The 13,203-nt window shown below is 41.0% G+C and overlaps 1 protein-coding gene across 1 annotated transcript in view; it reads right to left on the bottom strand.

Moving 5' to 3' along the window:
* SERPINB5 (serpin family B member 5) overlaps positions 1 to 10,954 on the bottom strand; it is a 28,603-nt gene extending 17,649 nt beyond the window's left edge. Inside the window, exons 1-2 of the mRNA XM_019521764.1 lie at positions 10,838 to 10,954; positions 2,489 to 2,663 (exon numbers count right to left, since the gene is read on the bottom strand). Of these exons, the coding sequence (XP_019377309.1) occupies positions 2,489 to 2,662 (174 nt within the window). The 5' untranslated portion in view covers position 2,663; positions 10,838 to 10,954. The remainder of the gene's footprint in view (positions 1 to 2,488; positions 2,664 to 10,837) is intronic.
* Between the last annotated feature and the right edge of the window lie 2,249 nt (positions 10,955 to 13,203).

Raw genomic sequence — 13,203 nt, 5'->3', positions numbered from 1 at the left:
CTACTAGACAGATTGGGCAAGCTGGGCTGAGAGTTAGGGCAGGGGAGAGGAAAGGCATGAGTAGAGGTGTGGTTTGTGAATTATATTCAGCGCTTCAAAAATTACTTTCCTCTATGGAAAAATCTTCTTAGGGCTTCTTCAGTTATTGAAGATCTCCTGAAAAACATTGCTCTGTTGATTGCAATCAGAGGTGTGAGTAACCTGACCAAATGCTGAATTCTAGGATATCTGCAGTGAATGAGGAAGTTGTGGAAGAGCTTCCAATTTGAGGAAAAGTGAAAAGGCTAATTAAAATTGAATATCTTGTGGAACATCCCTCACAGTTTGATTGATTTTGATAAAGTTTAACATATTAACATATGCATAACTCATTTATCATTTTCCTTCTTGGCTCGCTTCCAGAGAAGTCCAAAAGTGTAATAGTCCTGCGTATAGTAAGGGCACAGACAGAAATGACATTTGTTACATGATCGGCTCCTTGAAATTGCTCTAAGCTATGTCCAAACAGAAGAGCATGGCTGTAGAGCCCTCTGATCACATGACAAATTAGCCCTCATTGTATGAGGGTTCAAAGGAGCTGCAGTTACTGTTTCTGGATGGGAGGGGGAGAAGGCAGAGGAGAGTGGTCTTTTCTAAGGTTTTCTCAGCCTCAGTGGAGGAGGCAGGCAGTGGATTAGAGCCTCACACCTTGGGGTTGGGGGGCTCCAATCTACCTGCCCTCCCCCCAGGTCCAGCGGGGCTGAGAAACCCTGGAAGACTTCCCTTCCCTACTTGCTCCCCCATCCCATCCACAGACAGCAGCATAGCTGGGGAGGGAGGGGGGGCAGACTAGGGGAAGACACAGCCTCTCTCCTTGGATCAGTTCCAAATTGGAGCCGATCCTCCACTCTCCTGATCCATCTGTTGAATCAGAGAAATCGGGCTAACTCATGGTAATTCATAGAAACTGACCAGGAGCTGCACTTCTGTCTGCACCCTAAATGTCATTCCATGTTGCCATGTAAATGCAAACAGTGCCTCCCTAACCTTCAGTGCAACTTCATCTTTCACCAAGTATAAGTGTAACATCATGTTATAGCAGCCTGATACTGCATCACTCCATCTCTCTGGTACTTGGATCCAGCGATGGGAAAAGTCATGGCTTTTGGCATTACTTTGTACTGCCACGTTAAGCCTCTCAGCTACTTTCAATGAACTTTGGTGAGGGGGAAGGGTGAATTTCAGTGCCACTGGAATTGGGTGTTGTTACTAATGACAGATTTTGTTATGCTTATCTCCCTGTATATCTCTGTGGCTCAGATCAGATCTGGTAACTCTTGACTCCCCAGTCCAAATGACCAAGTACCTTCTTATACCTTGGCCAACTGGGGGCTAGCATAGCCTGGATCATGCCTTTGGAACTGTAGCAAGACATCTGATCCACTCTGCCACTTCCCCCTTCATGCTGCTAACACACCCAGCTATTAGAAATCCATTGATTCAGGATGAAGCTATTCTCCAGAAAGTGTATTAGTCACAGCTGTAGCCTAAGCCACAATGGAGCCTTTGTTATGAATGCATGCATGGATTAATTCAGTAGATCATGGCACCATCTAAGCCAGGGATGTCAAAGATACAGCCCATGGGCCAGATCCAGCACATGAAGCTATATCATGCAGTTCCCAGTGGTGCCTGTGCATCTCAGTGATCCATAAGCAGCAAGCAGGGCATGCCAAATGGCACCCACTCTAGCTCACATCCCAGAGCAGCAGAGTAGCTGCCATGTGCAGCACACCCCTATGGCAGTGACTCTAGGGGCAAGTAGCACAGCCCTGTGGCAGCCGTCTGTACAGTGCAGGCATGGAGTGACCAGAGCAGGACCCACCTGCATGCAGCACCCACTCCAGCCACTTCAGGACACAAGCTAGATCCAGAATTCTGGCCAGTCTAAGGGTCCGATCCAGTCCGTGGACCAGCCCTGCATAGTTCAGCCAGACCGCAGGACCAAAAAAGTTAGACACCCCTGATCTAAATCATGCTCTCTCCCACATATACACATTGCGCCAGATACTATTCCACCAATTAGGTGTGTAAGTGGATGTAGGGCACCTACTTGAAGTTTACTGCACCCTGCTTGAGTCCATGTAAAATTTTATTAATGCAAAAGATGGGTGGGTCTTCCTCCTCATTGCTTTTTTATGAGTCAGTCTTAAGGGTAAGATGACAGTGTGTTACAAAACTAGTTGCGTGAATGGATTTCCAGGGACTTCCACAGGGTGAAAAAGAATCCCACTTAGGCACCTCCGTCCCCTTAGATGTGCAGTAGGTAGACTAGAATCTGTCCCATTATGTGCATGTGTTGAACAAACTTTTGCTACGAAAAGATCTTTTACTATTTACCAACTTTGCTATTACCTAGCAAAGGAGTGCAGCTTTGAAAGGAATATGTAAAAAAGAAACAGACCACACCAGCCAGTGGCATACTTCTACAGCTAAGCAAGAGACTCACCTGTTTCATTTGGGTAGCAGTGTCGCCTTTGGCAGCCTTGTATGCCAGAGCCAGAGAGGTTGAAGTACACAGTGGAGCAAAAACTATATTGGTTGTTTTGTCCTTCTCGCACAGTTTTTTGAAGACATCAACTGCAAAAGCAGTGTTTGCTAGTTGCAGAGCATCCATACTCATCCTGAAACAGGAAAAAGTGATGTAACTAAAAACATACCAGTAGCTCATGCTGTGAGACTTCTTGGCTGCACACTGACTTCTTCCTCATGATTGAGAAATGGATATATAATAAGAGTTGAATGAATGTGATAACTGCCTTTTCAGACTAGGTCTGAGGTATCACAATTTGCCCCACCTAGAAGCCTAAGTGTTACATTTGTGCTCTGGGCAATCTGAACAATATAAGAAGAACAGTTATCCCCATCAGCAGCTGGCAGCATAATATGTGATGTCAGCCTAGCATCATCAACAGCAGTTGCAGAAGCTTGGTCAGATCAGGATGAAACTATGCATGGTGAGGCACAGTGGGTCCATCTACATGACACACTAAATGCACAGTAGAATCAGTCTACTGAGCATCAGCATCACTAACAAGGCATGCACTGGTACTACTGCACAGTAGCACAGGTGACTGCACATTGAGTTAGTACCTGTTATTACAAGGGGTGCACATGCCTCCCAATTAAATTTTATAGTCTGATCCTGAATATTCACATCCAGCATTTTATTCTCTTAAAATGAACGAGAAAGTCAAAATTACACTTGTAAAGGAATAAGCTGTGAGAGATTCCCTGAAACTTCGAGAAAACCTTAAGGCTCTTACACTAGAAAGAGGTCTCTCACTTGCCTAATGATTTAATATTTTACTGCTGTCTCTAAAAAACATTTACTTGGTAATTTCATATAATTGACATCATAACCAAAATATATCTCATTGGTTATAAACAGCAGGTTATGAAGAAACTTATGAAGGAAAATCATAGCCACAAGGACAGTATGTTCTTTGTAACATAATGTATATCTTTTAAATATTGTAACTTATAACACATTTCTGTCCAAATTTATACATGCTTATTTCTATTTGCAGAAGGATTTTTGAAAGGGTAAATGCTAACATTTGTGGTCACAAACAGAAGTGACATTTTTTGTGCGATCTGGCCCCTGCAGAGAGGGGCAAATATCTGTTGGGTCAGGGGGCACTCTAATTCACAATGCTTTATGTAAAGCGCCATGAATTAGAGCAGGAATGTGAACATCTCTCAACACCCTGTCTGTACATTGCAACATGATGCAGTGCTTTAGAGGATGGGATTGAGCACACACTTAGCAAATTTGTGAATGACACCTAGTTGGATGGAGTTGTAGACACTCTGGAGGGTACAGCTAGGATCCAGAATGACCTGGAGAAATGATAAACTGGAGAAATGATCTGAAATCAATCAAATGAAATTCAGCAAGTATTTAGAAAATAATTTTGCCTAAAAGACTCAGTATAAAAAGATCATTAAAATATACTATGCATTTTAATAATGTGATGTCACCAAATAGAATAACACCAGTTTCTTGCGTGAAAAACACAACTGATACTCCATCCTTGCCAGGCTTTCTCAACAGCAATTAATATTGGAGTGTGTTTTTCCCCCCACTGTATAGAAATATTACAGAATCATTCTGAGGGGGAAATGTAAAATTATTGATAACTGATAAAAGTAACACCCAAATAAATAAGGTGTGACCTTTTTTTTACAAGGCTTTTATTCTAGGTTTCAGCCAGAATCTGCAGTAGTCACTCACTTTCCAGCAATCTTGTAGTACATACCAAATGCTTTGGTATACATTTGCTATCAGTGCCCTGTCATATTTTGCAACAGCAGTAATATAATGCATAAAGTGGGAACACACCTCAAGTGCATTGTAAGGCATAAGGCAGAGAGCAGGTTCCAGCTCCTACCCAAGAACTGTAATCAGTTCTGCTTCTCAGTGCACTCATGCTGTCTCTGACACAAGTATGGCTTGTTGCTAGTAGAAAATGGCTGTGTTATAGCTGAGACTAGCCACCTTAAATATGAACAGTTTAGGATAGAACAGTTACAAGATATTGTGGGTTCAAGTGGTTGGAAGGCACCAAACTGCTAGTAAAAAAGTAATTTGGCACGTGAGTAAATAACTGGCTAAAATAATCCCTTTATTTCATCAAGATCCTTTTTCTCTCTTACGCATTTACTAAACACACACATGCACCTTTTGTGGCTGTGTCTATCTAAAACATTACACACAACCACACATATCCCTTCCTAAATTATTTGTTATTTTCCTTCACCATCCCCACCTCTCAAACATGTTTCCTTTCACCAATCTAACATAATGAATTTAGGAATTATTCTGGATTGAAGTAAAGGGGTCCCAGCTATATGTCTGGGGTAGTTTGTACATAGGTGTGACATCAGACAGACCTAACAGGTCACTAAGAACATGGCTTTTCACAACTATCATCCTTTCCAGGACTAAATTCTCTGAAATAATTTATTCTTAAATACTAACCTATTCATCATCAAAACACAATATTACACCTGAATCCTGGTTGACCTGTCATTTGTAGTTAGGCTCTTAGCTGTCTGTTAGACACTAGGACACAAAAAGCACTGCTGATCTTTAAAATGTTTGCTGTATCCGTTCAGTCTGTTGATAAAGATTCTACATAGCTCTTACAGCATTACTATTTTCAGACATAATGAAAGTTGTTCTACAAAGGAAATATTTATGAATTAATGGTAAGCTAATTAATGGTAAGCTACTTGATAAGTAAGGAAATCAAGTGCAAAAAGAAACTCTTCTTTGTCTTCCACACTCATTGGTAACTCTGATACTGTCAGTCATACGTTTGTTCCAGTGCTTCAGTCTTCTCTTGTAGTAGAGTATTCCTTAACTGTAACCTGGAGGTATAGCATGAATGTTTCATTTTTCACTCAGTATTTCACTGTATTTTTGAAGTCATTTTTATTGAATGAGTCTGGATTTTGGGGCGGGTAAATTTCTCTACTGTTATTTCTTTTTCCTAGTAACCTGACTGCCATTCTTTAAGTATTTAAAAAAGGCTCCTGCTCCCTCATCTTCCCTGAAATACTAGACTGAGAGGAGAAAAAACAATGCTTGATTTACCAGCTTGTCCAATTGCACTTAGCAAAGGTTGTTGCCATGGATTATAATCCAAAAGTGTTTTCATTTAATTCTAGTCTGTGGTAGTAGACAGCTCGATTCTTTGCTCTCCAAAGGTTTCAATAGCAGGCAAAGACCTATCAGGTTGCCTCTAGGACAGAGGACGTTGGCTCCTGTGTAGAAAGTTGCAGACTATGAAAGAATGGCATGCAATGAGGCACAAAATATGAGCAATATTGCATTTGATCCTCCAGTATTTGGGCAGGATCCTTCCCCCTTGAAGCAAAGCTGGGGAGTTGCTGAACTAGGGTACAGGCAGTCCTTGGACTTGCAACACAATTGATTCCTGAAAACCATGTCTTAAATCAAAACATTGTAACTTGGAACTGATTTTCCCATAGGAAACAATTTTATAAATGGGGGACTGGTTCCTGAACCAAAGCCTGATACGCTGTTTTCACCAAAAATAACCCAGAATTTTACACTCAATCAATTATAGATGAGTAATATAGCTACATTAATGTATTTATATTGTAAATAGCAATTATATTTATTTGGAAGGACTTCTTTGAGGTGACTTTGCTGGACTTTTTGAAGGGCTCTTGGTTGGACTTTTTGAAGGGTTCTTGGCTGAAGTCTTCTGGAGTCTTGTCTGCTTACTTAAAGAAAGTGTCCAAGGAAGTTTGGACAGATATTCTCCAGGGAGATGGGCAACACAGTGAACTTGTTTATAAATACTGTAAGTGCAAATATAACTCAAAACGTTGTAAGTCGAGGACTACCTGTATATGGCTATAACCAGACCTTTCTGAGTCATGGCTCTTGAAACTGGCATCAAGACAGAAGGGTAAAGTTACTTTTCTTCTGCCAGTTGGAGAGAAGGGGGAAAAGAAAAGAGCCTGAAAAAAAACCACTCTTTTCATACAATGTCTACTTCTAATTGGCTTTTAAACAGGACAGGAAGCCCTTGTTGATGTCTTGACCCTCCCCACCTCCTGCTGGAATTATGCATGTTGCCACAGCCTTGGGGTTTAGTCTTGTTTCCCATATATTCCCACTGGGAAGAAGCAAGAAGGTCACACTGATGTCCAGACCTTACATAGAAATCTCATTTAAACCCACCCCCAGGACAGGGGTGAGTGTGCTTTCTTCCCATCCTTTTTCATGTGAGCCAACATTCTTCAGGGTTGGACAGTCTGCTACACAGACATTTTAAATAGACTCCAGGGCTTGGGCCAGTTCTGTTAATTCTTCCATAGCCCTTTGCAAAGGAGTTTTAAGTCTGATATCCTTCCCACTGTTCCTGCTCTGCAATATCCTCTTATCCATTTTCACTCTTGTGTACATTCCTTCCTGCATCTGCCTCAGCTAGGATGGATGAAGCAGTTTGTAAAAAAATAAAATAAAATAAACCAAAAACAAACAACTCCCCCTCCACCCCCCCCCAAAAAATAACAACAAAAACCCAAGAACAATCAAACAAACACCTGACCTTCACTCTAAACCTTGAAGAGAGAAAAACTGAAATGTCTGGAAGGATCTGTCTGGATAAATATCTGTTATCTGTCCAGGTTTCTACAGGAGCCCCTTATACCTCTTTTCTCAGCAGTCTGGCAGTAGAACATTGCCTACCAGAAGGGTTTAAATCTAACACCCTCATGTTTACCTGGATTCAAAGTGACACATTGAAGCTTTCTTCTGACCCATGGAAGACAACAGCACACCAGATTTGAGGCCAGTAATCCACCGAGGCTCAATACAGATTAAAAGATGTGCTGAGGCTATCATCATTAATCCATCAAAGTACTGTGCATCATACTGAATGGTAAAACACACTTGAGAGACCAGCATGGAGAGCAGGAAGCATCAAAGAAAACCGAGTATGAGAAGTATCTGAATCCTGGCTGGGGTCTACTGTACTCAAATGGAAGGCGTGGGGAGGGAGGAAAAGTGAGGGAGAGCAAAGGTGGAAGAAGGGGGAAAAAAAGAATCAGTATGAATTGGGCAGAAGTGAATCAGAAATGGAAGATGATGGAACTCAAAGCAAAGAAAACCTTTTTTGCATTCATTTCTCCTTCATGTACCAATATTTAAACCACTGGCTAACTGATTTTCATAATCCTTTCACGAGGATTAAGGGTAAATGTGTGCCTCCTATTGGGATATAGGATGCTTTTGCTCTGGTGTTCAGTTTCCAGAGCAAGGATGTGTGTGGAAGTGCTTTGTGCATGTTTTACAGTGCTAAAATTTAGAGCACTTTTTATAGCACTATAAAGTTACACCACTCTTAAACACGACAGATGGGCAGTGTTTGTGGGAGGGCCTCTGAGCCTCCCTGCACTTTCCAGGCTAGGAGGCAGGGGGTGCCCCGTATCCTCCTTGGGTTTCCCTACTCCTGCCTTTGCTCGAGATAATTTGCATCATCACAGAGCCTCCCCACAGAGCTCAGAGACACCTCACCAGATTAGAAATGCCTTCCCAGAAGAGCATTCCACCTTTTTACTCCTCTGTGAAATATGAAACATCATAACCAGAAGGAAATATGAATACATCCTGCTTACCACCAAACAATTTTGAGGTAAACAGACTATTCCAACTTTTCCCTGAGCCTAACCTGCATATAAAATGAACTTTTCCAAACAGGAGATTTTACCACACCTTCAACTCTCCTATGAAATATGAATTTTCATTTCTACCCAGAAGAACTTTTACAATCTTTTCTCCGATGCCTGACGAAGGGTGTTTGGACCCAAAACCTTGCAATTAAACATTTTTTTGCAAAAATCTAGTTGGTCTAATAAAAGATATAACCGCTACCATGAGTCCTGATTGCTTTTTCCTCTATACCAATATGGCTACAACTTGGATACCTAGCACATTCAAAATGGCAAGCAGCAGGGAGACACAGCTAAATTGTTAACTGCTAGGAATCCATAAACATGCAGGAGACAAGAAAACAACTGGACTGGGGATTATGAGAACTGCTGCTTATAGTAGTCCTGTACCCATCCTCACCCAAGGAAATGGTAAGTTAGCATTTAGAGAGCTGTTCTGGCAGAGTGCCGTATTTTAGACACAGTTCACCTGTGATCCACCCAGCTGTGATTGAAAACAATTACTAGGGCAACACGTTATAAAATAAGTTTCACATAAAGAAGGAATCTGTGAGGTTACAGAGCAAATTTTAAGGTGACCCAATTGCTACAATGAATATGTTCTTTTACTTTGTCAAAACAGAGAGCAACAGACATCCTCAGAGATAGTTTAAAAAACTAGTCTGAACAGGAGAGTTGAATATGGGGGAGTGTCTCTTGGAGCCGCTTTTAATTAAAGTGCCCCCTGCGCCCCCCGGAGCACATGTAAAAGTATCCCATGCTATTTATTTAATGCACATTAAAATAGGCTAATGCGTATTAAATGTCATTTAAAAACTCTGCCCTTTAATGCACATTAAGACAGGCTAATGCGTATTTTCTTAGTACCTCACAATAAATGGTGTCTACACATGCACTGGAATTCTAGTGCATCAGAGCAGACTCAATTAATTGAGTCTGCTGGAACGTGGAAATTGCTGTGCTCCAGCAGCCTTCTGCATCTTGTGTATCAGCGTTCCCACGCTTAACAATGGGGGGGGGGTGCTTGAATTAAAGCTTACTGAATAAGCTTTAGTTCAAGCACCCCCAGTGCCATTTTTAAACTGGGGAAGCTGATACAGGAGACAGGTGGTGCTTTAATTAGAGCAGCTCTTAGAGCCACTCTAATTGAATTGGTGTCCTCCCCACCCCGGAGCATGTGTAAAAGTGCCTGGGGGTACTAGATTTAATGAGTATTAACTAAAGCACATTAATGCATGTGTAGATGTGCCCTGGGATTCTTACTTTGAATCTAGCCAAGCTGAAGTTGGCAGTGACTTTAACATTGTGAAAATGCTCTATAGGAAATGACTTTGGTCTCAGACCAGTTTCTAATGGGAAGTGCCAACAGTACAAAAAATACCAAATGGATACACTTGACCACTGCAACAGAGAAAGCTAAAATAAACCAATCCTGGAAAATGTCCATCTACTCTGAGTAGAAGTCCCTTGAATGTAAGCCCTTTGCCTGCATTCCTGCTCCCAGGACTGCAGGGTAGGAATCAATGGACTTAAAATTCTGGAGCTCAGATATGAGTATTATAATAGTGCCTTCAAGACTGAAATTCAATGAGCTGTCACTGAGCAGGGTAGCATGCAACAATCCCTCCCGGTTTGATGTGGAGGCCATTCATCTTCTAAAATAACTTTGAGTGACTCATTTAACTTAGTCTCAATTCAAGTCATAACTGATTGGTATTAAGGAAGTAAAGTATAACAACTAAAAGGCCTTTGTGTGTCTTAAAAAAAAAATTAGATGACTAGCACTCCTGTTGGCAGACCATCCAAAAGTGCAAAAGAGGACCCAACTGTGAAAGCTATGATTGTCTCTGATTCATTGACTTCAATAGGAGCAAGAAGTTTTGAGATGATTTTATTAAAAGAACAAAAGCCCAAGTCCAGACTATGAGAGAGAAAAGTAGCTCTGGAAAGGAGAGAGGTAAATCATAAAGATAACAAAGCTTTTGCTTTGCCCATATAAGGAGTGAAATCTTGAACCATGTGGAAAATAAAATGAAAATATTTAAGCTAATGTCCCATCCCTGCAATGCAAGCTAATAAGGATTAGTCATTTGATTAATAATGTAAAGAAAGCAGAGTAAAATGTACACACCCATGTAGACAAGTACAGGAAAATTCCTTTTGCAACAGTCTAAATCCTTAACAACACACACATTATATTCACCATAATGCAATATATAATCAGCCTGTTTTGACACAAAGAACGTAATTTGTACAATTGAAAATGTTTAGATTTTAGACACTCTCTTTCCTTTCTACAGCCACTGATTTTTATCTTAAGCAATATACCTTTTCTGTGAGAAGGGAATGTAAGTTAGTAAAAGTAATTGGTTTTGGATGTAATAAAAAACCTGAATTGAACCATACAGAAATACAATGCAATGAATGTTTCATAATTCTGAATTGAACAGGGCATTGTGAGGATTTGAAATGTTTAACTTCTTTTACAAGCTTTTCTATCCTACTCACCCAGGTAATAATATTTTACAATGCATAGCACTCAAGTACTATTTAGATATTAGTAAAATTTTTCAGCAGCACTTACTTTTCAGAGCAGTAATCCCGATAAAAGAACAGAGGTAAAAACAAAATCAGCACACCAGAAACAACTAGGTGTTTATAGTTCAACCTCACAGAGCACAAAGAATCTGTTAGTTCACCTGATCATTAACACCACTCCTACTTTCCCAGTCTAATTTGTGCATACTTTCTCTCTCTCTTTTTTCCCTCCCTCCTCCCTCTTAATCATCCTTCATGGCAACTTCTGCATAGCAGGAAAATGATTCAGACTGGAGTTTCTGTTGCCTGCCGGCTCTCAAAAGCAGCAACATGCTCCAGCAGGAAAGCAGGAGTATTTGCCTTTAGCGAGTGAAGTTACCTGATCACCAGACCAGAAAAGAGGAAGAGTCTGAATGAGAGAAAATAGGAGTCACTAGGCAATTAAAAATTCTGAGCAAAACCAACGCTCCAGGTCGCATCTAAACTGATATTTGTGTGATCACACACGGGGAGGAAAGCAAGCCCATTGTGTACCGATTCACAGAAATTTAGGGCTGGAAGGGACCTCATGAGATCATCGGGTCCAGCCCCCCTGCTCTGGGCAGGAAAGACTGCTGGGGTCAAGTAACCCCGGCAATGTGTGTGTCCAGTCTCCTTTTGAAGATCTCCAGGGTAGATGCCTGCACCAGGGGTCTGTTCCAGAGTACTGGAAGTCTATTCCAGAGTCTGGTCACACGAACCATGAAGAAGTTTTTTTCCTTATATCCAGTCTGAAACTTTCTTCAAGGAGTTTACAACTGTTGCTCCTGGGGCGCTTCAGTGAATAGTTGTTCACCCAGCCCCTGATGCTCTCCCCTGATATATTTGTAAGCTGCCACTAAATCCCCCCAAAGTCTTCTCTTTTCTAGACTGAATAGTCCCATATCTGTCAGCCTTTCCTCATATGGCTTTCTCTTCAGGCCTCTAATCATACGAGTGGCTCTTATCTGGACTCTCAAGCTTCTCCACATCCTTCTTGAATGTGGCATCCAGACTGGATGCAGTACTCCAGCTGTGGCCTCACCAATGCTGAGCAGAGCAGAAGAATAACTTCCTTAGTTTTTCTTGAGATGCATCAATTGATGCATGCCAGCATATTGTTTTCTCTGCTAGCTGTAGCATCATACTGGTGGCTCATACTCATTTTATAGTCAATTATGACCCCCAGGTCTCTTTTGGATATGGTGCTAGCTAGTGTAGCACCACTGAGCCTGTAAGTTTGTTGTGGATTTTTCCTCCCCAGATGGAGCACTTTACACTTCTCAGTACTGGACAGTATCTGGTCAAAGGGCTGGACATTTTAAATTCATTTAATTTTACTCTAAAGCAGTGCTTTAGAGCAGTGGTCTCCAAAGTGGGGTGTGTGCACCCCGGGGGGTGCGCAAGACGATCCATTGGGGTGCGGAAGAAAATATTAGAACTTCTATTTATATTTATTTTTTATCTAAAAAAATAAGAAAGAAATTAAGCTTTACTAATATTTAATATATGAATTGACACTAGCGCTCTCACTCAGTCCATATGTCCGATGGTCACATGTCACATACAGTACGCAAGGTATCCTGAGGGAAGAGTGGGAGTTCCACAACAGAGAGGGGTTGACAGTGGCGCCCTCACTCATTCATTCGCTTTCAGCATATTGCGACATATTGCAGTTTACGAGTGCCCGGTTAAGTGGATTTACGGATTATATTATCTAGTTTTAACTAAACTAACCCTCACAAAATGGACAAGTGGCTTAAAAAGATGCCTGCAAAGAAACCATGGATTGAAGATGATACTAATAATGCGAGCACAAGCGAACAACAAGAAAATGGCAGAGCTGACACCTCTCCTACTCCTAGTACGAGCTCTTCATCAGCCACATTACGAGGTAAAAACAATGACAATCTAATCAGATCTGACAAGAAGTTGGCCAAAAAAATTCAAAATTATCAAGAAGACTATTTCAAATATGGATTTATATCCACTGTTGTTAACGGTGAACCTCGCCCTAAGCATATATTGTGCCTTGACATATTAGCTAATGATACTAAGAAGCCATCACGATTAGCAAGACATTTAAAAACTAACTATCCAGAACATGAAGACAAACCTTTACAATTTTTTCAGCAATGTCTAAAGTCCTGCGATACTCAATCCAGTACTTTACAAAATTTCACTAAACTTAATAATAAATGTTTAGAAGCCTCTTTTGAGGTTTCTTACTTAATAGCATAGCAAAAGACAAAAAGCCACATACCATTGGGGAAACACTTGTTCTTCCTGTCATGGTAAAAATGGCTGATATAATACACAGAAAACAATATGGCGACAAACTAAAATGCATTCCTTTGTCAGCAAATACTGTTGGAAGACGCATAGAAAACATTG

Source organism: Gavialis gangeticus, unplaced genomic scaffold, assembly GCF_001723915.1.
Source record: "Gavialis gangeticus isolate Ggan-Ray unplaced genomic scaffold, GavGan_comp1, whole genome shotgun sequence".
In the NCBI taxonomy this organism is placed as follows: Eukaryota; Metazoa; Chordata; order Crocodylia; family Gavialidae; genus Gavialis; species Gavialis gangeticus.
This window is presented reverse-complemented; position numbering and strand designations above follow the sequence as displayed.